This window comes from Bombina bombina, chromosome 7 (genome assembly GCF_027579735.1).
Source record: "Bombina bombina isolate aBomBom1 chromosome 7, aBomBom1.pri, whole genome shotgun sequence".
NCBI classification, from domain to species: Eukaryota; Metazoa; Chordata; class Amphibia; order Anura; family Bombinatoridae; genus Bombina; species Bombina bombina.
The window spans coordinates 125,381,929-125,409,749 of NC_069505.1; the positions used below are offsets into that span (position 1 = coordinate 125,381,929).

Consider the following 27,821-nt stretch of genomic DNA (forward strand, 5'->3'; position numbering starts at 1 on the left):
GATGCATAGTAAAAGCGCCAAAAAAACGGCCCCTCCCCCTCACACACAGCAGTGAGGGAGAACAGAAACTGTCAGAAAACAGATTAAGCAACTGCCAAGTGGAAAAATAGTGCCCAAACATTTATTCACTCAGTACCTCAGTAAATGAAAACGATTTTACATTCCAGCAAAAACGTTAAACATAATCTCTAGTTATTAAACAGCTTTATGTATTTCTTACAGTGTAATTCTAGTGAAGTACCATTCCCCAGAATACTGAAGTGTAAAGTATACATACATGACATTATATCGGTATGGCAGGATTTTCTCATCAATTCCATTGTCAGAAAATAAAAACTGCTACATACCTCTATGCAGATTCATCTGCCCGCTGTCCCCTGATCTGAAGTTTACCTCTCCTCAGATGGCCGAGAAACAGCAATATGATCTTAACTACTCCGGCTAAAATCAACAAAAACTCTGGTAGATTCTTCTTCAAACTCTGCCAGAGAGATAATAACACACTCCGGTGCTATTTTAAAATAACAAACTTTTGATTGAAGATATAAAACTAAGTATAATCACCATAGTCCTCTCACACATCCTATCTAGTCGTTGGGTGCAAGAGAATGACTGGGAGTGACGTAGAGGGGAGGAGCTATATGCAGCTCTGCTGGGTGAATCCTCTTGCACTTCCTGTTGGGGAGGAGTAATATCCCAGAAGTAATGATGACCCGTGGACTGATCACACTTAACAGAAGAAAATGATAGTGTGAGTAAATTAGAAAGTTGCTTAAAATTGCACGCTCTATCTGAATCATGAAAGTTTAATTTTGACTAGACTGTCCCTTTAATGTGTTCCCAATCTTTCATTACAGTGGATGCAGAGTATACAATATATGTGAAAGTGCTCCTTTATGGTTATTTTTGTTTATAAATTAGTGTTTTTTGTTGACTGAAGTCTCAATTCATTGCTCTCAAGAACATGCCAAAATAAAGGGTCTCCTTATCTTAACGCTCTGTCTACACACAAAGGGCAATACTTAGAGCAATTGAAAAGGAGATTTAAACTACATATCTCACCCACCTTCATTGGAAAATTAATTGCTGCTTGCTGCCTTTTGTGTAAATAGCTTGTCTATAGAGAATACTAAAGTATACATATTTTTAGTATATGTGGTGGCTTTAATGTGCAAAACAGCTATGTTAAATGACAAAATAAAGGCAAAGGAGGTATTTGTCAACAATTAGATAGACTCCAGCATATAAAACAGATCACTGGGAAAACATTAAAGCAGAGAAAAATTGCATTACATTGAAGCATTAAAGGGACACGAAATACAAAAAATGCCTTTCATGATTCAGATCAGCATATTATTTTAAACAGATTTCAAATTTACTTCTATTATCTTATTTTCTTTGTTCTCTTGGTATCCTTTGTTTAAAAGCACAAGCAGGTAGGCATAGGAGCTGGGATCTAGCTGCTGATTGGTGGCTGCACATATATACCTGTTATCATTGGCTTACAGATGTGCTCAGCTAGCTCCCAGTAGTGCACTACACCTCCTTCAATAAACTGAAAACTATATTGAAAATGTTATGGTCTGCCTCACTGGTATTCAAACCTGTCTACAGGCCTCCCTAACAGGCCAGATTTGGGTGATTACATTGGGTGAGAGCAGGTAAAATAACCATGGTTACTAATCAGCTAATTATTTCACCTCTGCTCTAGCTCAGATATCCTCAAAATGTGCCTGTTAGGGAGATCTGAGGACAGGTTTAATAAACAATGCTCTATCTAAATTGTAAAAAAAATAAAAAAAAATGGGGGGGGGGTTATGTCTTTAAAATTACAATTTGATGTTCGCTTCTGTGTATTAGCAAAGAAAAAAAAAGGTCCTGCAGTTACTTAGACCATATGTTAAGCAAATAATATACATTTTATGCCTTTTCAGCTCATTTGTGCCTAGTGATTTGACCCCTATCTTGCATGTATATTAGTGCTGGCTCACAAACAAATGATTGCTTATCAAGAGATAGTAAATCCTTCAGCATACAATTTAATTACAGTACATACAATATAAGAAAAATGGAACTTGGTTGCAACTGTTCACTAGTCTGGCTAGGCAATAGCTTTTGTGATTACAGTTGCCCATAGCTGCTATTTTGTCTAATGATATATTCAGTCCTAAATTAACAGGTTTGTCATCATCTCAGCAATTACATTGATAGCTCTTTATCACAACAGCAACACAACATTACAGAGATACTCCAGAGTATTTGCAATAAGTATCTTTAGTTGTTTTATTATATTGTTAACACTTTTTTCTTTCGATCCTTTAAAGGGACAGTCAAGTAAAAAATGTTTTTTCATGATTTAAATAGGGCATGTCATTTTAAACAACTTTCCAATTTACTTTTATTACCAATTTGCTTTGTTCTCTTTGTATTCTTAGTTCAAAGCTAAACCTAGGAGGTTCATATGCTAATTTTTTAGACCATGAAGGCTACCTCTAATCTGAAAGCATTTTGACTGTTTTTCACCACTATAGGGGGGCGTTAGTTCATTTGTTTCACATAGATAACATTGAGCTCAGGCACATGAAGCTCCTAGGAGTCAGCACTGATTGGCTAAAAAGGCATGTCTGTCAAAAGAACTGAAATAAGGGGGCAGTTTGCAGAGGCATAGATACAAGGTAATCACATAGGTAAAAAGTATATTATTATAACTGTGTTGGTTATGCAAAACTGGGGCATAAATAATAAAGGGATTATCTACCTTTTTAAACAACAAAAATTCTGGTGTTTACTGTCCCTTTAAATATGAGTAGATACAATTGAAAAGTAACTTGTTATTGCAGGAGATACCCAATGACACTACTAAAATACCTAGGACTCAAATCCTCAAATATATTGGCCAATTGTTTCACTTTATAAAGGAGTAAATAGGTGAACATGAATATAGGATGAGTGATCAAACGATTACTGCTTACTGATACATATTTTATCACACATTGTCCAAATAATATGTGCAATATATACAGTGTTATGATCTGTATAATCCTCATTGATATATGTCACTTATAAAACATAATGTTTATTAAAAACAGGAGGGCTTGCAGGGGTTAGTGGACTCCTTAGTTTTCAAAAAATAATTTCTTTAGACTAACTTAGAATAGCTGATTTATATGCATTCAGTATAAGGCATTGTTCTATGGATATTAATATACTTTAGACTGTGTAATAGAATCCAGCGGGCAGAGGGTAGTGTATAGGGTTGCCATGTTTTCCTCGACACTTATGAGTTACACATGCTGCAGGGTATGCATGGCGGAACATGAATAGTGCTGTTCAGGATCACTATGTATGTGCTGTCCAGGGGTGCAATTCATGTTCCCCTCTGCACACCCTGCAGCATGTGTAACTCATAAGTGTCCAGGAAACATGGCCTAGTTATATAACTCTGACTGAAGGAGGGTTATAACATTCACTCTATTTTCATGGCTATGCATTAAGCTAAAATGGTTTAATGGAGATAGTAGTGTAATCAAAGCTGCTTCTGGTGAGTAATAACATTTAACAGCAATGGAGAGTACAATCCTCTTCAGGGGACATAATATATGAGATTGAGATATCAATTATTTGAAGAGGAACGTTGTTGTAAAATGTTTATAATATTTATAAACAGACAAATGTTGTTATTCAGCAATCTAGCAGTGAGAACACTTGCTGTGGAACAGAATATGTTTGCAGCATACGGTTATGTTTATTTTAGTTTGTTTTAAATCTTCCAGTTTTACCTTAAAGTGATATGAAACTCAAATAATTTTTTTCATGATCCAGATAAAGCAGGCAATTTTAAGCAACTTTCTATGTTTCTCCTATTATCAAATTTTTTATCATTCTCTTGGTATCTTTATTTCAAAAGAAGGAATGTAAAAGCTTAGGAGCCAACCCAGTTACGGTTCAGCACCTGAGTAGCGCTTGCCGATTGGTGGCTAAATGTAGCCACCAATCCGCAAGCGCTACCTGGCTGTTGAAAAAAAATTGGGCTGGCTCCTAATCTTACATTTCTGCTTTTTCAAATAAAGATAGCAAAAGAATGAAGAAAAATTGATAATAGGAGTAATTTAGAAAGTTGCTTACAATTGCATGCTCTATCTGAATCATGAAATAATTTTCTTTGGGTTTAGTAATCCCTTTAATAAATTGATGCCATTTACAAATAAAATTGATATGTGGATGTATTTATGAACTCTAAGAAGCCAACGGAATTGCACACAAAGTAACAATTACATATTTCACAACCTAGTTCAGCTGCATTCTAACAATTTATTTAAGGCTATGGGCAGTGAGCCAAATGATTATGATTATATAACAACCTAAATAAGCAAGTGTATCTTTTTTCATAACTATTTTTTAATACTTTTAAAAATTCACATAAGTTTTGAAAATGTTTGCAAGCATAACACTGAGTAGCTTTTGTTTTCCATAGCTATTCATTATAGATTGGGCTTCAATACTTACCTCTTTATAAGCCTGAGAGATTTCTATTCCTCCTACATATTCATATAAGGTGATATAAAGTATCATGCAAACTTTATTTAATTAACAAATCTTAGTTACTTGGAGTAAATGTGTTTTTATTTTTACTTTTTCAATTTTTTAATAAAGTTTTAGTTATGTTTTATGAGTAAACACATTAATGATTATTATAGACATCATAACACTGTAAATATTGTACATATTATTAGGACATGTGTGCTAAAACATGTATCAGTAAGCAGTGATCATTTGATCACTCACCCTATATGCATTTGTACTTTGGATGTGAATTTTCAATTACCACTCAATAATGCAAAAATAAATCCATTATTGTATTGGTCAAAACAACAACAAAAAAAGCGTCCCCCCCTCTATTTTTTTCTTATTTCAGGTTAAAAAAAGGTGAATTGAATTGTTAGCCTTATTGTGTATCGAGACTGAATGGGGTAACTTAACACTAATAGGATTTGGTATTATGACCATGTCTTTGATGTTTTGTACACTTCAAACTTACATCATAGCCACTGTTACGAATGCCACGTCTTGGTTTTTCACGAGTTACAAGAAGATCCATTTCAGTTTCACCTGGGCTTGGGCTGTTGAGAGACTGTCTGCTTCTGTATGGATGATTCTTTGTTGATGGTATTCTGAAAATAAAGCAGAAAGATTAAATTAATAAAAATTAAAAAAAAAAGAAAGAAAAAAAGAATGCAAGAAAGCGAGAAAGAGAGAGAGAGAGAAAGAAAGAAAGAAAGAAAGAAAGAAAGAAAGAAAGAAAGAAAAACTCAAAATCTTATCAAGATTGGCAAGGCATGTCTCCTTATAAGTGAATATTAAAATGTTTGCATTTGAATGGCAGAATTAATTATTCCTTTGTTATTTGAAAGTTTCTATAGAAACAATGATGGCATTTGAATATTGAATATTACATTTGAATATTGATTACATTAGACTTTAATTGAAGTCTATGAGAATCAGCATTTGAATACTGATCTGGACATTTGAATAATACATCTGATAAATTAATTCTACCTATCATTCACATATAACAGTCCTGACAATACTGTCCTATTATTTAAAGTGATATAATTCCCACATTCTAAATGTTACTAAGGTAAATGTCTTGATATAGGTTTACACCTCATGTCTCTCACTGACTGGCCTCTAACTCGCATTGTTTTTAAATTGTCTGCCTATTGCATGAACTTTTTATGGAAAAAGTTATCTATACCCTAACTTAAAGGAACACAAAACTTCAAATTATTTTTAAATGATTCAGAGTGTAAAATTTAAAAATAAATTAAATGATAAACTTGACTTAGAGATAACCTATTCTTTGTTGAGTAGCAAGTAGGTAGGCTCAGGAGCATTCATGTGTTTGGCAGCAGTTTTGCAGGAATATTTTTAGCAATGTTATGTATTGTGAAACCACTGCTGCCAACAACTATTTTTCAAAAGCTTTCTTGCATAATTGTTGCCATGTCATTCACTAGACACATACATGCTACTTACCTAGGTATTCTATTCAACAAAGAATGCCATGGGAATAAAGTAAATTTGAGGATAGAAGTAAATTGGAAACTTTTTTTTTTTTTTTTAAATTGTATGTTACATCTAAAAATGTGGGCTTTCATGTCCCTTTAAGCTAATACACTTTCAATTTTCAACCAACTTTATAAAAATGTTTGAAAACATAAACTGGTGGACTATATGTAAATAATGTTAAAGGGACATAATACCCAAATGTTGAAACACTTTAAAGTGATGCAGCATAGGTGTAAACATCTGACTAGAAAATATCACATGAACATCTCTATGTAAAAAAGGAAGATATTTTACCTCAAAATGTCCTAAGTATTCACATCCCATTGTGAAGAACTTTAAGCAGCAAATCAGTATGCATGTCCCGGGACCGGCAAGAGAGTGAGCTTCATACACACTCATGTTATTTCCCTATTCAGTTTAAGGAAGTTTACTATGAAATCTCATGAGAGTTCAGGGAACTATCATAAGATCACAGTAAAAGAGATCATGACCTAAGCACTGCTGATGCTGATTGGCTGCAGTTCATTTAGGTTTTTTTTTTACCTGCAGCTGGACAGCAGCTGAGTATAACTTTTTACACAGAACTTGCTCTGCTGAGCTGAGGAGATTGTGAGATAAAATATCTTCCTTTTTTACATAGAGATTCTCAGGTGATATTTTCATGTCAGCTTTTAACAGTTATACTGCATAGCTTTAAAGTGGCTTAGCCTATGAGTATTATGTCCCTTTAAATGATACAAGCTAGATCAGGTGGGTTTCATACAAGATAGGGAAGCCCCGGACAACGTTAGAAGAGCTATCACCCTGATAGACTATGTGAGGGCAGTTGGGACTCCAGCTCTATTCCTGTCACTAGACGCAGAAAAAGCATTTGACAGGGTAGACTGGAGTTTCATGTTTACAGTACTCGCGAACATGGGGTTCAAGGGGACCTTTGTACAAGCACTTAAGGGCATTTATTCTGGCCCAACAGCAGTAGTAGGGGTGGCGGGCCACATATCCAGACAAATAACAATCTTAAATGGGACTCGGCAGGGATGCCCACTGTCGCCACTGATATTCGCCCTATGCATAGAGCCACTGACCTCTTATATCAGGAATGAGACAGACATCTCGGGAGTACGGGTGGCAGAATCAGAATATAAATTAATGTTGTTTGCGGACGACGTGTTATTAACTTTAACCAGACCCTTGCATTCACTTCCACACTTATACAAAACCTTGGAAGAGTTTTCTTCAATTTTGGGCTACAAGATTAACACAACCAAGTGCGAAGCACTGCAAATTTGTCTACCAGCACACACGAAAAAGACAATTGAATTAAACTTTGATATTGCGGGGGAGAAAAAACACATCACCTATCTAGGGGTCAAATTAAGTGATAGCTTATCAGATTTATATAAGTTAAATTATCTCCCAATCTACAGAGCCATTAGAGGGGATTTGGTAAAATGGAAAAACTTTTCATGGTACGGTAGATTGATGGCAATCAAGATGAACCTCCTTCCAAGATTAATGTATCTATTTCGAGCTCTACCCATTGGTGTCCCCAATAAAGACCTAGAGGCCTTACAGGATGAATTAGTAAAATTATTAAGGGAGGACGGTAAGACTAGGATAGCGGCACAGGTGTTAAAACAGCACAGACAATTGGGGGGGGGTGGGGGTTCCAAACCTGGCTGAATATTATAGGGCCTCTAGGCTAGCTCAGTCGGTTGTAATGGGGAAGAGCGACAATGAACTATTTTGGCCTAAGATAGAGGCAGAAATAGCAGGAAATGAAAGGGCAGCAGACATCATATGGGACGAAGAGAGGCTTTTAAAAGTTAATGATTATAAATCACCGGTCACAAGGGAGGCATTAAGCTTATGGACAAAAACCATGAGAGGGTTACAGCTATGCAGACCAAGGTCCTTGTTGAAACCCATTAAATTTCTGATACCTAGAGACCTGAGGAGGTCGGTGGGAAAATGGGAAAACAAAGGTTTGTACAGAGTGGCTGATTTCCTACAGAATTCAAAATTACTCACATATAATCAGATCAGAGACAGAATAGAGCCAGAACCCCTTCATTGGTATTTATACTTACAGATTAGCTCATCCATACACACTTACATGTCAACACAGCGGTATTCACCACCTACTGATCTGGAGAGAATGTTAGGTGCTCCATTCAGGGGGAAAAAACTGATCTCTCGAATTTATTTGCTATTGCAAGGAGCGAGGGGCCAGTCTAAATCACCCTTAATGGAGAGATGGGAAAGGGATATTGGAGAAGTGAGAGAGAAGGGTGAATGGGAGGACTTATTGAGGGATGCAGGTAAGGGTTTAATCAGTGCTGACCTGAGAGAGAATACTATCAAGGTGTCATTTAGATGGTACCTTACGCCTACCAGAACGGCGCACTATGCGGCAACACTTGACGGTAACTGCTATAGAGGATGTCGGGAGAAGGGGACATTTAGACACATGTGGTGGGATTGCCCAGGGGTCCAGACACTTTGGGTAAAATTGTCAACGCTGATAGGCCAGCTTCTGAATGAAAGAGTTACCCTCACAATATCACAGGTATTGTTACACGACAGGGTGAGACCCTTCAACAAATCAATTAATTGCTTTATTAGAATTCTTTGTACGTGCCTGAGAATTTGTGTCGCAAGACATTGGAAGGTAGGGACACCCACATGGCAGGAAGTGACAGATAAAATAGTAGACACCTTCCACTTGTCAGAGGTGGCGGCATGGTCACATGGTCAGCTGGAGCAGTTTAATAAGATATGGTTTTATGGATGTTAAGGAAGGATGAGGTACAGAACCTGTGAGAACAGGGTGGACTATAAGAGGACAAGTTGTAGGGCTTGAGAGATTTAGAGAAAGCTGTTAGTTTAGGTAAAGGTGACATTTCCCGTTTAGTTAGGGGCAGTTATGCGGAAGGTTAGAGAAACACAATAACCCTCTTGAGGGGGGGAGACATGTTATAACAGCCTGGAAGAGGGGGGGTGAGGGGATGAGTTTTATAGGTTGGGGAGTTAAATTTCTAAATATATGAAGGTAAACGTCCAAAATGGCAGAATGTAGAGGGGCCAGACCTGGGCCACTGATGTATAGTTTTTGTCTCAAAATGTTTACATGACAGAAGTTACTGATTTTTGTTAAAGAGATTTTATCTTGTACATGTAAATTTGTAGAACTCTGTATTTCTGCTTAAAATCAATAAAAATTATTTCAAATAAATGATACAAGCTGAAAAGCAATTTAGCTATATTGGCCGCTCACAGATGATAATACTGTCTCATGAAACACTTTAATTACATATCTTGTCTGGCAAAAATATATATTAATTGCATGAAGAAATGTGTTCCAATAAATATTTTATTTCTTACCTCCCTAGGGAATTATTTGGCACACATATGAGGTCTGCATTAAATGACCAAGCATTGATTATTATAAATAATAGCTAAAGCCAATAGCCATTTTCTTTCTTGCAAAATTAAAAGATGTCATCTAAGTAACTGAGCCTTTGTATAATAAGGTTACGTAAGGCACTTTATTGTGTGCAAACAAATGGTAATTAACAAATTGCTGGTCTCCAGGCGATATCATAATACACATTAATGTTCCTTTCCAGCGGGAGGTCTCAAATCATACTGACAGTTCTGTTAACACTTTAAATGGGGCACTTACTAAGATTATTAGTGATTAACCAACAATTTATTTTCTTCTAAATATTAGTGTTTAATGGCCATTTAACAAAAAACACTTCTATATGAACAATTAGGAAAGTTTGGGGGGGGGTTTGCATGGAAAAGGTTGAAGCTGTTTAACTTGACATTAAAGCAGAGAGGAAATGCCACGTTTGTGCAAAATTAAACTTTCATGATTCAATTGGGGAATGCAATTTTAAACAACTTTCCAATTTAATTTTATCATCAAATTTGCTTTGTTCTTTTGGTATTATTTGTTGAAAGCTAAAACTAGGTAGGCTCATATGCTAATTTCTAAGCCCTTGAAGGGTGCCTTTTATCTAGGTGCATTTTGACAGTTTTTCACAACTAAACAGTGCTAGTTTATGTGTGCCATATAGATAAACATTGTGCTCACTCCTGTGGAGTTATTTAGGAGTCAGCACTGATTGGCTAAAATGCAAGTCTGTCAAAAGAACTAAAATAATGGGGGCAGTCTGCAGAGGCTTAGATACAAGGTAATCACAGAGGTAAAAAGTATATTAATATAACTGTGTTGGTTATGCAAAACTGGGGAATGGGTAATAAAGGGATTATCTGTCTTTTTAAACAATAACAATTCTGGAGTAGACTGTCCCTTAAAGAATCAGTTGCTAACTTGCTGATTAGGACAGCTCCTACAGTTTTGTTGGTGGACTGGAACACACTTCCACAAGTATAAAAACAAATTATATATTTTTTCAGTACCGGAACATCAATTTAAAAATACTCTAATATATAAAACAATGTTGTTGTTTTTTTAACATTAGCAATAACAATATGATGGAAAATAATGAATAGTTTGGAAACTAATGACTTTAATGTTCATATGACTTATATGCTTTGAAAGAACCCTCTTTCCCCAACAGACATTTTGCCCTATCAGTCACAGTCTCCATACAGAGCCAGTTTTTGCAAATTTTAAACCTGCTCCTTTGTGTGCTAAAATATCTTTCTGCCATTGGGCATTCAGTGCAGCCCACAGGAGAGAATGCAAATAGGCAGAACCTGGCAAAGCTATCAAATCAGACCGCTCCAGGGTTTTCTTACAGTGGGGCAAAAAAGTATTTAGTCAGCCACCGATTGTGCAAGTTCTCCCACTTAAGAACATGAGAGAGGCCTGTAATTTTCATCATAGGTATACCTCAACTATGAGAGACAAAATGTGGAAACAAATCCAGACAATCACATTGTCTGATTTGGAAAGAATTTATTTGCATATTATGGTGGAAAATAAGTATTTGGTCACCTACAAACAAGCAAGATTTCTGGCTCTCACAGACCTGTATCTTCTTCTTTAAGAGACTCCTCTGTCCTCTACTCATTACCTGTATTAATGGCACCTGTTTGGACTTGTTATCAGTATAAAAGACACCTGTCCACAACCTCAAACAGTCACACTCCAAACTCCACTATGGTGAAGACCAAAGAGCTGTCGAAGGACACCAGAAACAAAATTGTAGACACCAGGCTGGGAAGACTGAATCTGCAATAGGCAAGCAGCTTGGTGTGAAGAAATCAACGGTGGGAGCAATAATTAGAAAATGGAAGACATACAAGACCACTGATGAAGTATTTAAGGAATGGGCTCAAAAAGGGTTAGTTTCTGTGAATCAGTTATTAGATGGAAACTGTCAAATATATACGTCTCGATCTTTGTTTAATAAATATGAGCTACCCCAGGCGAATTTGTTTGCATATTTCCAAATTCGCCATTTTTTCTTCTCACAAAATTGGCTGTTTCCATTATCAATTGCTTGGTCAGATATTAGACTCTCTATTAAAAAATTCTTGGCAGGAGATTCATCGATCTCATTGTTATATGATATCATGTTGAATAAACAAAGCTTGGTATATTTGGATAATATCTGTAATTCTTGGTCTTCATTAATGCCTACAATGGATCATAAAAAAATTAAACAGAGTTTTGACTCTCTTTATAAATGTAGAGTTCCAATGGGCATGAGGGAATCTCATATGAAGTTGATTAATAATTTCTATCTATCTCCTCTTAGATTATCTAAGTTTTATATAACAATGGTTAGCAGATGTCCACGCTGTTATTATAATAAAGCGGATACAGGGCACATGTTTTGGTCTTGTCCTAGAGTTAGACAGCTCTGGTTAAAGATAATTTTTTGGTTTAATAAACTATACAAAGTGTCGATAGGATTGTCTTTGGAGGAAGTCTTGCTCTTGGTTCCTTCACAAAATGCTATTAGTAATAGTACTAGAAATAGTCTTAATACTATTATATTAGTGGTTAGAAGCTGCTTGCTTAAAAATTGGAAGGCTAAGCATGTACCAGGGCTAGCTTTGATCTTTAAATATATCCAGGAACAAATAGTATATGAATTATACCATCTTAAGAATGCGTCAGAAAAGAGGATTAAGAACTTCCTATGGAAATGGTCTCCAGCTATTTTAACTTACCCAAGACCACTTTAAAAACGGATTCTTTGGGGCGGAGCTAGCCAGCCTAGGAGATGGCTGCTTTTCTGTAGAGCTCCTGAGCCCCATCTGAGTGAAGACGTCTTAGGCTAGTGCCAGCTTTAAATAACAGCAAAAAATATAGCAGGGATGTTAGGGGACATATCGCTCCTTATGTTAGAGGAACTTTGACTTAATCCTAAGTCGCAACACCCGCTACACCGGATGATATGCGCTCCTGCATGGGCCGAGTTCGCCACCATAGTTAAAGAAGGCTGGGGCTGCTGCCGTAAATAAAAAGACTTACACTCTTATGGATCACTGCCGCGGACCTGCCGCTAACCAACTCTACACCTGACCAGACGATCGCATTGCGATCACTTACTATCAAACTGGGGGCCGGTTCCGTGATAGGCCGCAGCCTAGGCTAAAGTACTCACACGCAGCAACCTCGCAGAGCAGGAAAGCAAAGCAGACAGGCTATGAGGAATTCCGGTAAGAGACCAACTTGCACATAATAGGAACGCTTGAACCACCAATTTAAGTGATCTGCTATACAATGCATACATAAAGCTATATGACTTTCACAAGGCTTGGAACAGCATGTTTTGTGGCATAAATTGGTAGAAAAGGCTGGAGGGGGTAATATCACTCATAGCCGAGGTCACATGACCTGATACTCAGTAAATATTTTAAAATACTTTCTTCAATGCATAATTGATCCCCTGTTACAAAATAAAGTGTAAAACGAAGCAACTATTCAGCCATCAGCAGAAATATCTTTAACAATCTTCACAGACCACCTATTTCTACATCCTTTACACTAAGCTTCAGACTCTGGACATACCTGCTTTTTACATTTGCAACTGCACTTGAAGCACACAATGTCTCCCAAAAAAGGCTGCAAACCAAGTAGAGGCAATAAGCAGCTTAAAGCTACTTCTCACACTGTCAACACCTTCTTCAAGACCCTAGAAACTAAGGATGTTAACTCTGCAAATGCTGATCTCCCAGATCAAACCTCAGGGCAAAGCTCCTCTGAGTCTGAATGTGATCCTGCACCTGACAATATTACAATTCCCACAGCCCTTTTCAACTCCCTACCCTCAAAAAAAGATTTCTCCTCATTAATCACTCAGGTTAAACAGTGCATTAAGGAAGAAATATCTGACTTTAAAAAAGACATTTCTGAGATAGGCCATAGAGTCGAAACTCTTGAAAACAACCAGGAAGCACACACAGAAGCTATCTCTGATTTGCAAAGTGTCATCCAGCAGCAAGGCACAAGTATATCTGAGCTTGAAGACAAACTCGACGATGCTGAGAATCGCAGCAGGCGTCACAACATTAGGCTGCGGGGCATCCCTGAAGCCATCACAACAGCAGATTTGGATCAATACCTGCAAGATTTTTTCACTGCCTTAAAGAAAGAAGAGATGCCAACAAAAATTGACATTGATAGAGCACACAGGGCGTTGCGTCCCAAACCACAAACCGGCCAACCACCAAGGGATGTTATAATCCGGATCACAAATTTCCAAGTGAAAGAGGAATTAATGAAATTGGCCAGGGAACAACAGCCCATCAGATATGAAAATGCTGACATCCAAGTGTACGCAGACCTCTCTCAAAGAACACTCTCCAAACGAAGCGATCTTAAACCACTCACATTGCTACTGAGGAAAATGAACATACCCTATAGATGGGGGATGATAATATTATGGAAAGGCAGAAGACTCTCTTGTTCCTCCATCAAGGACATATCGTCTATTTGCAAGGAACTAGACATGCCCCCCCCCCCCTCTGATAGAGGTCCCCCCGGCCCACCAGGAATCACCACAAATTGCAATTGGGTCTCTTCCACTCCCACAAAGAAAAGAATGGATCCAAGCTCGCCAACGGAAGACATCAGGACCTTTGCCTGTTAGGCAATCTTCACTGGGAGAAAAAGGCTGACAATAAAATTTTGAATGTAATTGCACTTTCCTTTTTATGCTGCTCTGTGTCTTTGCTTTGGTTCTGTGCAATAGGACCAACCACCACAGCCCACTTGCAAAACTGGGGCGTTCATGAGTATTGCACTACAACAGTTCCCACATAGACTGCAGGTCTATCCCTTCATATTAAGGTAATATCCACCTTGTTCCCTGTGCAGTCCTCATTAAGAGGACTTGCTTGTTAATTTATAGTTAACTGTTAAAATTGTATAATTCTATATTCTTGTTTTCACTCAGTTGGGAGATTTTCTCCTGTAAGTTAAGATGGACGTTAAAAATGTATTGTTTATATTTTGTACTTTTCTTTCTTTTCTTTTTCCCTGTGAATTCTTTAATCTCGCTCTCATTAGGTGCTGTGCTCGCTCTGAAACACTCATACTGTCTCTCGCTCTGAATAGGTCTCATAGCTCTTCTTTTCCCACGCTACACCAATGAATAAGCACAAGTCACAAGATCTAGTTATTATCACACAAAACGCGAAGGGTCTAAACTGCCCCAATAAAAGAAGAATGGCCATAAAAGACCTACACAGCAAAGGGGGCCACATCTTAATGCTCCAAGAAACCCACTTTAAATAAAAAAATATCCCTAAATACTTTTCCCCGCATTACCCTCAACACTTTCATAGTACCAACCCGAATAAAAAAGTTAATGGCGTTAGCATCCTAATCCATAAATCCGTCCCCTTCACCAAGACACATATAGTTTCAGACAAAGAGGGAAGGTACATCTGTCTAAGGGGGCTATTGTTTGGGAAGCCAGTGACACTGGTGAATGTCTATGCCCCCAACTCTCACCAAGACAAATTCATATCCACAATTACAGACGTGATATATAAAGAAAGCAAGGGATCCCTGATACTTTCGGGAGACTTAAATTTTCCGTTAGATCCTACTGTAGATTGCTCAAATCCAGGTACTAGAACTAAAACACCAAACTTGATTAATATCTGGAAGAAATTTAGGGCTTTAGGTTTGCATGATGTGTGGAGATACTTCCATCCCCAAAAATCAGACATCACCTTTTTCTCCCATCCCAACCGAAATTACTCAAGACTAGATTATATTCTAGTAGACCATCTGGTCTTATCCCACACCAAACAATCACATATCACACACACATCCTGGTCAGACCACTCCCTAGTGTCTTGCACAATACAATGGCCCTCTGCTCCACTCCGAGCTTTTCAATGGAGGCTAGACGACTCTATCTTACTAGACCCCGTGCAGATAAAACTCTTCTCAAAACATATAAAATCTTATTTTTTATTAAATAATACCCCGGATGTAGACATCGCTACCCTTTGGGAAGCTCATAAATGTACTATAAGGGGGGAATTTATCAAAACCAAAGCACAAATAAAGAGAAAGAGCAGGGAAGAGGTAGAACTCCTTTCCAAGGACATTGCTAAGCTAGATTACGCACATAAGGTCAATCCCTCTGATGATTCGATATTGCAACAACTTAAAAATAAAAGAGAAAATCTAAATTCAATCCTGCAGATTAATTCACAGAGACAGCTGTTTTATTACTCCAACAAAAATTTTACACAGAGGGAAATAAACCAGGTCGGCTTCTAGCCAGAGCTCTTAAAAAACAACAGCAGAGCACATATATCCACTCTATCACGACACCTCAGGGCAAACAAATAGAAGACACCAACACCATAGCAGATGATTTTAAAAAATTCTATCATAAACTTTACAATCTCTTCCCTAACAGACGCTCCCACTCTCATTTACGTCTATGTTGCCACTACTTAGATGAGATAACAATCCCACAAATAACTCCTGACCAATACACACTTCTTGACCAACCTATTCGTCCAACAGAAGTACAAGACGCGATAAAACAACTTAAACAGAACAAAGCCCCAGGCCCAGACGGTTTTACAGGTTTATATTATAAAACATTTGCAAGACATCTAGTCCCACACTTAACAACCCTATTTAATTCGATCACAGAAACCCACCCTTTCCCCGACAATATGCTACAAGCCAATATCTCTGTCCCTCAACTTCACCAGCAAACTTTAGACCGATCTCATTACTTAACGTTGACCTTAAACTTTATGCCAAGATCCTTGCCACTCGCCTGAACCAGATCCTACCTTCAATAATCCACCAAGACCAGGTTGGGTTTGTACCCAACAGGGAAGCAAAAGATAATACGGTCAGAATCCTTAACCTTCTAGAGTATATCACACAAAACAGAATCCCGACTGTATTTTTATCGACTGACGCTGAAAAAGCTTTCGACCGACTAGACTGGACATACCTACAGGAGACCTTGAGACGATTCCATCTCCCAGACTCTTTTATTAAAAAAATACTGACGTTGTATACCAACCCCACGGCACAGATAAAAATAAATGGCACTCTCTCTGACTCATTTGAAATTAGAAACGGCTCTAGGCAGGGCTGTCCCCTGTCCCCCCTCCTCTTCATTCTTTCTCTAGAGCCTCTAGCCATCAAAATACGGTTAAATAGGGACATTCATGGTATAGATATAGACAATCAAACGCACAAATTAGCTATTTTTGCAGATGACCTACTATTCACGCTTACAAACCCCCTCTCCTCTCTCCAATTAACCATCTCGGAATTGGAGCGCTTTGGACTTGTTTCAAATTACCTAGTAAATATAACCAAATCAGAATATCTGCCTATAAATCTCCCAGGACATTCCTTAGAAACCCTAAATTCATCATGCCCCCTTAAACAGCAGACAAAATATTTAAAATATTTAGGTATTCGCATTACACCAAATAAATCTGTTCTACATCTCTATAATTACGGCAACCTAATTACAGAATTCAAAACACTCACGACCACCTGGCTCCCCAAGAATATCTCTTGGCTAGGCAGAATTAATGCAACTAAAATGACTTTACTCCCTAAAGTCTTGTACATCCTTCAGACAGTCCCCATCCCAGGCATTCGAAAAGACCTCGATACCTTACAGAAAATCATTAATGACTATATATGGAGACGGAGGCCCCCAAGAATCAATAAAAATACATTATTCAAACCTCCCATCGAAGGAGGACTAGGTGTCCCTCATCTGCAGTCATATAAACTAGCAATATCCCTACAGAGAATTTCTGATTGGTGTAAATCAGAAGACTCCAACGCTAAAAGATGGCTACAAATTGAAAATGCACTAACGGCCTCACACAATTTAAATAGAGTGTGTTGGAATCCGGCATATACCAATAAATACTCCATCTCGACTTCCTCAATCACCAACGAAACTTGGTCTGACTGGAGGAAGATATGTAAATCCCCAAACAAGATTTCATCCTGGCACTCCCCACTTACAACTCTCCTAGATAATTCTGAGTTTCCCCCAGGCATGAACCAAACCTTTCCACACCTCTTGCACCCTATTAAAAACCTTCCACTATACACTCTGACAGATAACACACACATTGTTAAGACTAAGCCCCAGCTGGACTCTCTAGGACACCCCTTCTTGGCATCCTGGCTAAAGGTTCATCAACTGCGACATTACATATTAACACACAAATATAGGGAAAACCTAACGCGCCAATTGACCCCCTTCGAACAAATTTGCATTTCAAAGGAAAATATCACTGGAAAGATCTCTAAACTACATAAACTCATCCTCTCCAACACCTTCCCTCTCCTGCCATCATATACATACAAATGGGACAGAGAACTTGGCATAAACACTAATTAAAAAATTTGGCTCCATAGGTTTGAGAACCTCTATCGCTCTACTCACTCCATACACTCAAAAGAGACCAATATTAAAATAATGATGAGGTGGTACCTTACCCCGGCGCAAATCAAATATATTTTTAAGCAATCATCTGGATCCTGCTGGAGGGGATGCCCTCAAGAGGGACATTTATCCCACATCTGGTGGGAGTGTGAACATATAAAATCATATTGGTCTATGATCTTTAGTAGCATCAATACAGTACTGAATACACAACTGGCCCTCAGTCCAGAACTAGTCTTACTCTTTCACCCACCTAACATCAAATTCAAAATAAGACGTCGCCTATACCAAATAATGCTTAATGCAGCCAATCAATTGATCCCAAAAAAGTGGAAATCTACACAGATACCTAGCCAACAATATTGGAAAACACTAGTGCACAGGAACTTAACACTGGAAAGGCTACACTATCTTAGAATAGGGCAAATCCCCTTTTATCAAGATATGCAATTTTTATGGGAGTCCTTCACCTTTAGTAACATTTAGACTGGTATTAAATGAGTAACCATGCAAAGACCCGTTTAGTGACCTACTGCCTGATACATCACAGACACGATAATTAGATACCAAAAAGAGACCTTATTAACAATACGAGTGAACACTAGCACGAACCAAATTGATTTGGAGTGAGTGCAGCACTTATCTCATCTTGAGCTAACGTATTTACTTTCTTTCCTTACTTTTCTGTTCTATCCTTTTAGTATCCTCTAGCACAGTTTTTGATGTATAATCTCTGTATTGCTGCAAAATTGATGTCACCATTAGATTCCTTAGTTAATTTACCCATATGCCCACTTTGGACACAAACAGGGTTTGCTCTCCCACTACTATTTTTGAAATCTTTATCTTTCATAAAATCCTGGACTCTCAGCACAAGATGAAAAAGAAGAAAATGGCGAAGGACATTTGGGTTATGCCTTTTAGAGTTATACTTTTATAACGTGACATTGTTAATTTTGTAATATTCTTAATTGACAGAGATGTATTTGTTATGATCTTTTCTTTCTGTTATATCATTTTTATTTGAAAATAAAAAGACAACATAATAAATAAAACAAATAAAAAATGAAATATAAAGCAAAAAACTGATTCTTTACCCATTTTTGCAATCAATTAGTTTTGCTGAATTGACATTATTAGATGTTTTTCCACAGTCATGGATTGAGGGTCTTTGAAAATAAACGGTGGGTGGGCTGCAGAGGGGTGGGGGAGTTGGGAGTTTTTTTTGTTTGTTTTTTTTTCTTTTTCTTTTCTGTCTCTCCTTTTCTTTTTTTTCCCCCTTTTCGGTGTGTTGTCTATCTGTCTGTTTGTCTATGTGTTGTCCTCCCCGCTCAGGGGATAAGGAAGAATTTAAAATCCAGCAGTTAAATCGATCTTTGAGAAAATTACTAATTTTAGTATAGAATTTGGTTTTCCTTGTTATGAGATTATGTGATGTACAATGCTTTGACCCTGCGTGGTGCAAAAAGATAAGATTTGGAAAAGATAACTGGGTACTTTGTCTATAGTTAAAATTGTCCTTGATGGTAATAAACAAATGACAATTTAGTTTGCACATTTTCATGCAGACCTTCTTTTCTGCTTCTTATATATGTACAAAGTGTTACCATAGCTGATGCCATCAAGATGGTTATTTATATATATATATACATACATACACAGACAAAGAAAAGTTCACTCACAGGAACAAACAACTTTGTTCCTGTGAGTACACTTCTCTCTATATGTATTTAGTCTCCCTATGGGAAAAAGGGGGGACCAGACGTGGACTCCTTGCTCAGTGTACTTAGAGGAATATTTTTTTATTTCTACTTCCCTTCACTTAAAAGATTTCAGTTTGTTTTTCAATTGAGTTGCATAGTTTATAGGTCACATTAAAGGTGGAAAAAATTCTGAAATGAAAAAAAAAAAAAGACCACTGATAATCTCCCTCGATCTGAGGCTCCATGCAAGATCTCACCCCGTGGGGTCAAAATGATCACAAGAACGGTGAGCAAACATCCCAGAACCACACGGGGGGACCTAGTGAATGACCTGCAGAGGGCTGGGACCAACATAACAAAGGCTACCATCAGTAACACACTACGCCACCAGGGACTCAGATCCTGCAGTGCCAGATGTGTCCCCCTGCTTAAGCCAGTACATGTCTGGGCCCATCTGAAGTATGAGAGAGAGCATTTGGATGATCCAGAAGCGGATTGGAAGAATGTCATATGGTCAGATAATACCAAAGTAGAACTGTTTGGTAGAAACACAACTCGTCATGTTTGGAGGAGAGAGAATGCTGAGTTGCAACCAAAGAACACCATACCTACTGTGAAGCATGGGGGTGGCAACATCATGCTTTGGGGCTGTTTCTCTGCAAAGGGAACAGGACGACTGATCCATGTACATTAAAGAATGAATGGGGCCATGTATCATGAGATTTTGAGTGCAAACCTCCTTCCATCAGCAAGGGCATTGAGGATGAAATGTGGCTGGGTCTTTCAGCATGACAATGATCCCAAACACACCGCCCGGGCAACAGTGTTCTTGGGATCATTCGTAAGAAGCATTTCAAGGTCCTGAAGTGGCCTAGCCAGTCTCCAGATCTCAACCCCATAGAAAACCTTTGGAGGGAGTTGAAAGTCCGTGTTGCCCAGCGACAGCCCCAAAACATCACTGCTCTCGAGGAGATCTGCATGCAGGAATGGGCCAACATACCAGCAACACTGTGTGACAATCTTGTGAAGACTTACAGTAAACGTTTGACCTCTGTCATTGCCAGCAAAGGATATATAACAAAGTATTGAGATGAACTTTTGATATTGACCAAATACTTATTTTCCACCATAATTTGCAAATAAATTCTTTCCAAATCAGACAATGTGATTGTCTGGATTTGTTTCCACATTTTGTATCTCATAGTTGAGGTATACCTATGATGAAAATTACAGGCCTCTCTCATCTTCTTAAGTGGGAGAACTTGCACAATTGGTGGCTGACTAAATACTTTTTTGCCCCACTGTATGTGTCTATTAAATTGCTAAATATTTCTAGCTTTACAATTTTCTGCACTGTCTCTATACCAGCACCTTAACTGTTTTATACCTCGTTTTATACACATAAGGGCTGGAAATTATTAAATATCAAACAGGCTTCTGTCATTGCAAGTAAATTGTGTTATGGCTACCTGAGCCTTGGACATTAGGTCTCACTCCACAAACAGAATGACTTAGCAACGGATGCCTGTTTTAACAGCACTTGTGATGCTTGCAAGACTGTACTCACCTGTAAATTAGCTTTTAAGAATTTAATTAATATGCAATAAAGCATAATTTAACTGCATCAAATTTAGGATATTATTTAATAAATGGATGAATTAAATAGAAAAAGAAAATTATCTAATGCGTTAAATATTTCTATTGCAATATAATTGTGTTTAATGCCTGCAAATGTCAGCTCCAGAGTCACAATTCACAACTGGGACCTAGCAGGACTCATCTGGCGAGTCAATCAGCAGCTAGTTCCCAGTTGTGAACTGATGCTCCTGGGCCTACCTAAGTATGCTTTTCAAAAAAGGATACAAAGAGAATCAAGCAAATTAGATAGAAGGAACTTGGAAAGTTGTTTAAAATTGTATGTTCTATTCGACTCATGGAAGAAAAGAATTTGGTTTCATGTTCCTTTTAAAATCAATGTGTTATTATAGTGTTAAAGAAGCATTAAGCGTGTAGCCTATATAATCTGCACTGCAAAAGAAACTAATGTACCTTTATCATTTTGTATATCTAATTTACATGGTTTTGCAGTTATTAAAAAGCCTGGTGCAATTAATATTTTTGATCAGAGCTAACAAATCACTGTGCAGAATGTTGTCATATTTAACTATGATAGGGCACTGCAACAAAAAGATGGAAATATACTACATTTTTTTTTAATTTCCCTTAATTAAACATTTTACATAGGAATTCAATTTTATGTTCAATGTCACTTTAACCCTTTGGTCTCCAGAGAGCTGCAATGTATTGTGTCACAATGAATTGCAGCCCCCTGGGGCAGCCAAGAGTTTAAATAAAAGGTCTCAAGAAGACACAGTTGCTACTGTAATATTACATTGCTTCCAAATTACTTTACACTATGTAGATGACATCTTAGCTTTTGATGTTAACTGATAATATGGAAATCAAACGGCATTTACATTCCCATGTGTTTATATTTGACCTAATTTACAGAGCATCTTGAAGAGAGTCTAACAAATCACATGGAGATTTCTCATTAGCCCATTTACACAAGACCTGCTAGCAGGAATTAAGCCCAAGAAACAATTATAAGAATCTCATAATGTTAAATGCTGTGTTGCCATATTCAGAGGAAGTAAACACAGTATAGAAAAAAAACAGACCAATTTAGAAGCCTGGAGTGTGTCACAGCAGGCTCAGTCTAAGAGTGGGCGATGCTCATCAGCACTGACTTTAATTACATGTGGCAAAATTACATTTGTGCAGAAATCTGTTGCAAAAGTTGCCTTTAGGACAAGTTCCCTTAATATGTGTACTCTTCTGATCATTTAATACAAAAACTGTGGCTGTTGTCTACAACCTATACAAAAAATGTTAAAGGGACACAGCATATACACAAAAATATATATGTTTTTGTTTTGCAGTCCCTAGGCATGATCCTTTAAAAGACCCTATCTAATATTCTATGGCCAATAAGGGACAGATAGAAATTAGTTCATGAATGGATTAATATCACTAGGGTTTACCAATCCTCCCTTATTTCCAGGGATTTTACAGTTTCCCAGGCTCCCTTGTTTATCTGCTCTTATTTCCATGTTTTTTCCAAAATGTTCCCCTTTTTCCATGTAAAATCTTAATTTGAAACATTTAATATTGTACTCTTGTACTCTTTTTTTTAGTTAATAATTTTGATGTATCTGACACCTTAATGTCTTCATTCCCACAATTTAAAGGGACAGTCAAGTCAAAATTAAACTTTTATGATTAAAATAGAACACACAATTTTAAACAACTTTCCAATACCCTTCTATTACCTAAATGTGCACTATCTATTTATATGCACAAGTTCCAACTGAGCATAAGCAAAAGCCACAGGATATACGTATATGCCTTTTGTGATTGGCTGATTGCTGTCACATGATGCATTAGAAAGGAAAATGTAACTGACATTTGTCAGAAAAATAAAATCTACTACTCATTTGAAATTCAAACAGTGCTTTTGCATTGTCTCTTTATTATGATTTTTTATTATTATTCAATTGTATTGTGTTTAGTTGTCCGTTAAATGAGAAATAAAATTAATGGATTTGCAGAAAGTTTAATGAAGTTGATTTTTATTAAGAATGTTGTTGTACCAAACTGTATCAAACTGTAAAATATTAGGGGGTTGTCATTAGCTACTGTATTATTTGTCAATTTCCTACATTAAATGTGTCTCCCCTTCAAAAAAATAAGATAAGGAGGATCACAGGAAAGAGCAGATAACTAAGAAACTATTCTAGTAGAAGAGATGGTCAAAATGAATAAAACCTTCTAAGAAAGCAGCTTAATATCCACCTTATGCCTGGGTTCAAAAGGAGGAGACTGCAAAACCCTTAACACAAAGTTAACATTCCATGGAGGAGAAGTCTACTTGATTACAGCTTTAATACAAACCAAAGCCTGAACAAAACCATGAATATCAGGAAGATTAGCAAAATTCCTTTGAAACGACACTGAAAGGGCAGAAATCTGCCCCTTCAGAGAACTGGTAGATAGGCTTTATTCAGACAATCCTGTAGAAATTGCAGAATCCTAGGAAATCTGAAAGATTGCCAGGAAAAAAACATTAACCATACACCAACAAATAAAGGCCTTCCAGATCTTATGATAAATGTTCCTAGTTACAGGCTTATGGGCCTGAATTAAGATTTCAATCACTGAATAAGAGAAATCTCTATGTCTAAGGACTGACCGTTCAATTTCCATGTCATCAAGTTTAGAGACTTGAGATGCAGATGAAAAAAGGGATCTTGAGATAGAAGGTTTGACCTTTAAGGAAGAGGCCAAGGAGGGCAGCTCGACATTAAAACCAGATCTGCATACCAAATTCTGTGAACCCAAGCTGGGGCAATCAGGATTACTGAAGATTTCTCTAGGCTTATCTTGGAGATAACTATGGGTAGAAGTATCAGAGGAGGAAACAGATAATCAAGCTGAAATGACCAATGAGCTACTAGAACATTCACAAACTCTGCTTGAGAGTCCCTAGACCTCTCAAAGTACCTGGGAAGATTGTTGTTCAAACGGAAGCCATCAGATCTATCTCTGAGAGACCCCAAAGACCCACAATCTGATTAAACACATCCTGGTGAAAAGACCACTCCACTGGTTGTATAGATTGACGACTGAGAAATTCACTTCCCTGTTGTTCACTCCTGGAACATGAATTGCAGAGACTAGACAGGAATTGGTTTTTGCCCATAAGAGAATTTAAGACACTTTCAGATCTATAACTGGTTTGAAAGTGCCTTCCTTCTTTGGAACAATGAAGAGAATTGAATAAAATGTCATCCCCTGTTCATGCAAAGTAACTGGCACAATCACTCCCATAGCTTCCTGATCTGAGACAGACTGGAAAAAACTTGAGCATTTAAAGGACTCCTTAGAATATTGGACAGAAAAAACCTTCCTCTGGGAGGACTTGTTCTGAAACCATGCCTTCTGAAAGAGGCTTAACCTGCCCCCTACCAGAACTTCTGGATAGGGAGCTGCACCTTCATACAGTTTTGGTAGTAGAGAGATTTCTTAGCCTGCTTTGACTTGCTACAGTTAGCACTAGAGCTACAGATTGAGCAAGAAGAGGCACTTCTTGCTCAATCTGTAGCTCTAGTGCTAACTGGAGCAAGTCAAAGCAGGCTAAGAAATCTCTCTACTACCAAAACTGTATGAAGGTGCAGCCCCCTATCCAGAAGTTCTGGTAGGGGGCAGGTTAAGCCTCTTTCAGAAGCTTCTGAGCAGAAGAGTTATTCTTTTGTTCCTTATTCTGATAAAAGGAACAAAACAATTGAAAACTTTAGATTTCCCTCTAGACTTCTTGTACCTCCAGTAAAAGTAGATATTATAGAGTCTAAGGTGCCGATTTACCAACCACAGTGTCGGCCCCAATGCTCTTAAGACCACTGCTACTTAACTAGTATGCCACCTCTGAGGCAGCGGACATCAATCTGCCTGATCACATACGATCAGGTTGATTGACAACCCCTGCTAGCGGCCAATTGGCCGCAAATTTGCAGGGGGCAGCATTGCACAAGCAGTGCACCAGCATTTATCGATGTCTGGCGGACATGATCACTACAGCGGATCATGTCCACCAGACACTTTATAAATCAGCCCCTAAATCAGAACGAGTTTCTTTTTCTGAAAGGAAAGAGACAATTATCTGAATTTTGACACCATGTCAGCAGACCAGAATTTAAGCCATAAGGCTCTCCTGGCAAGGATTGCCAAATACATGCTTTTGATATTAATCTTCATTGTATCAAACAAAGCATTACAAATAAAAAAAAAATAGCATTTCTAAGTAGACCCAAAAGATTTTCACTTAGAGAGTCATTAGAAAACTGTTCCAAAAAAGCAGAAGCAGCAGCATCAGCTATAGAAATGGCTGGCCTAAGAAAATATCCTGCTTGTAAAAAAAGTCCTTCAATGAAAATACTCTAATTTTCTGTTCAGTGGGTCATTAAAAGACATATTATCTGGGGGGGCGTGTCTAGCCGGCGCCATGACAGGTCGCACTGTTCAGCAGCTCTGGATCTAATTTAAACTTTTAATTCAATTTTGTCTGATCCCTGCCAAACTACTGATCTCTAGCGATTGTATTTGATCCTTGGCAACGGCGAGTACTACTGGGCATCAGTAAATCCTAGTTTCAGTGTGATTTGAAGACTAGAATTCCATCGTCACAAGAAGCGGCGCCGGCCTTCAACTATCAACAATACTAATACCCCCCCAGATAGCAGAGTACAATAAAGTCACCATACTAGTTCGCTATGGAACACATAGATATGCATACCATACTGAAGGATCTTGTAAGCAGGGCAGACAGATGGTTCGACGAGATTACTACCATTATCAGAGGCATACCAGAACAGGATCACATCGGATACCTTACTGAAAGAGACTCAGTCCCCACAGAGTTAACGGAGGGCATATCCCCAGAGCAGCAGTGCTTACAACTACAAAGAGAGGAGTCTGACGATATCCCAAGCTACGGTCAAAGAATTAGCGATGCAGATGGCGCTGTTTGCAGCCTACCCAGCACACCACCCTCCTACGATGAGTACACCCAGCAACATCTACTCGTGAGTGCGGATCTGCCAGTCCTACCAGTTCTCAAGTTTACTGTACCAGCCACATGTGCTCAACCTATCCGACCGATGGCAGTTCCTTTCTTGCGCTGTGGAGAGATGCAGGCATCTGACCGGTTGCCTCCGGCTTCCGGCCTGGGAGATGGGGCCGGCTCCTCTGGTCGGAGATCGGGGCCTACTCGTTATCGGCTTATTAGCCTGATAGCACATGACATGACCCACTTAGCTAGGAGAGCTTCACCCCAACACACTTTGGAAGCAGGAACTGTCAAGCGGGTTCATAATAGACTACAGCGGCACCGTATGAGTGTTGGTGTGGGCTGACTCTTAAAGATAAGGACATCGTAACTAATATATGGCGAGACGCCTCTCATCCAAGTTCTTTTTGTTGTTGTTGCTTTTTTATTTGTGTTGTGGTTCTTGTGTATTAGGAAAAGTATGCCATATAGGAACTGCGCTGAGCTTTAGTTTTACTTGTGGTCTATATGTACATTAGACTGTTATATTTCTCCGCTCTCATGTTAACTTATATGTCTTAGCCCCTTTAGCTAATCCCAAAATATTTGTCTTAGACATCTCTGAATAATATGTCTTGCATGGGAAAGATGGTCTATGTTGCTGCGGATCTATGTTATTGCAGGGACTTGCCAGACTGACCCACTTTTCCCAAATGTTATATCTGCCCTCACTGACATACCAGCATTCAGCCATAGGGTGACTCTAGCTATACTTGACTGGGTCCTACTTGCATTAAAAGTAATCTTGAGGCTCTGTATTAATGTTGAATACTCTGTACATACCTTACACATTATGTTACATCTAGGCAGAACCGCTCTGATAATCCTAAGCTCCTAAGCCTTGAAGCTGTAGCCCTCATATATATCTCCCTTTCTGTCATTGATAGTAGCTCCTTCACAATTAGGACCCTCTCAAATAATTTAACAAGAGGGGCTCTTATCATATACCTACATATTATTACCATCAAAATTACATACGCCCTTCTCTTATAACTGGTACTCCCCCCCTCCATACTCTACATGTTACGGTCCAAAAGTGACTGAGTTAAGTATCTAACCCCCCCATCCTCTACTATTCTAGAAGTGGATAGGTCTAAGGGTGACATGTGTATAATGAGGGACGCAAAGGTTGGAAGAGCCTACCTACGTATGTTAAAAGGGAAGTGTTCACATAGCTACTATCCTCTCCAGTGCACTTAGCTAGCAGCAGGACATGACATTGCAACCTAGTTGACTAACCTATGTGACACAAATCTCCTATATGTAAGGATGGGAACTATAGAAATGCAAGGTTTACTTTGTTGTATGATTCCCGATATTACTCCCGGTTATAACATTTCTGTAGATAAGCGGTAATGCCACTAGCTCCCTATAATTGTTCTCAGGTGTAATTGCTCTTAGATACACACAGCACCATATATATCTGAAAAATTCTCCCCCCCATCTACACTTCGCCTCACATTTTTATAAGAGTAGCCCTAGTCACAG

General features: G+C 38.1%; 1 protein-coding gene across 1 annotated transcript in view; it reads right to left on the reverse strand.

The window, feature by feature from the left end:
- KIAA1549L (KIAA1549 like) overlaps nucleotides 1-27,821 on the reverse strand; it is a 316,552-nt gene that overhangs the window by 89,480 nt on the left and 199,251 nt on the right. The window contains exon 16 of the mRNA XM_053689305.1: nucleotides 5,039-5,171. Coding sequence (XP_053545280.1) covers nucleotides 5,039-5,171 — 133 coding nt within the window. The remainder of the gene's footprint in view (nucleotides 1-5,038; nucleotides 5,172-27,821) is intronic.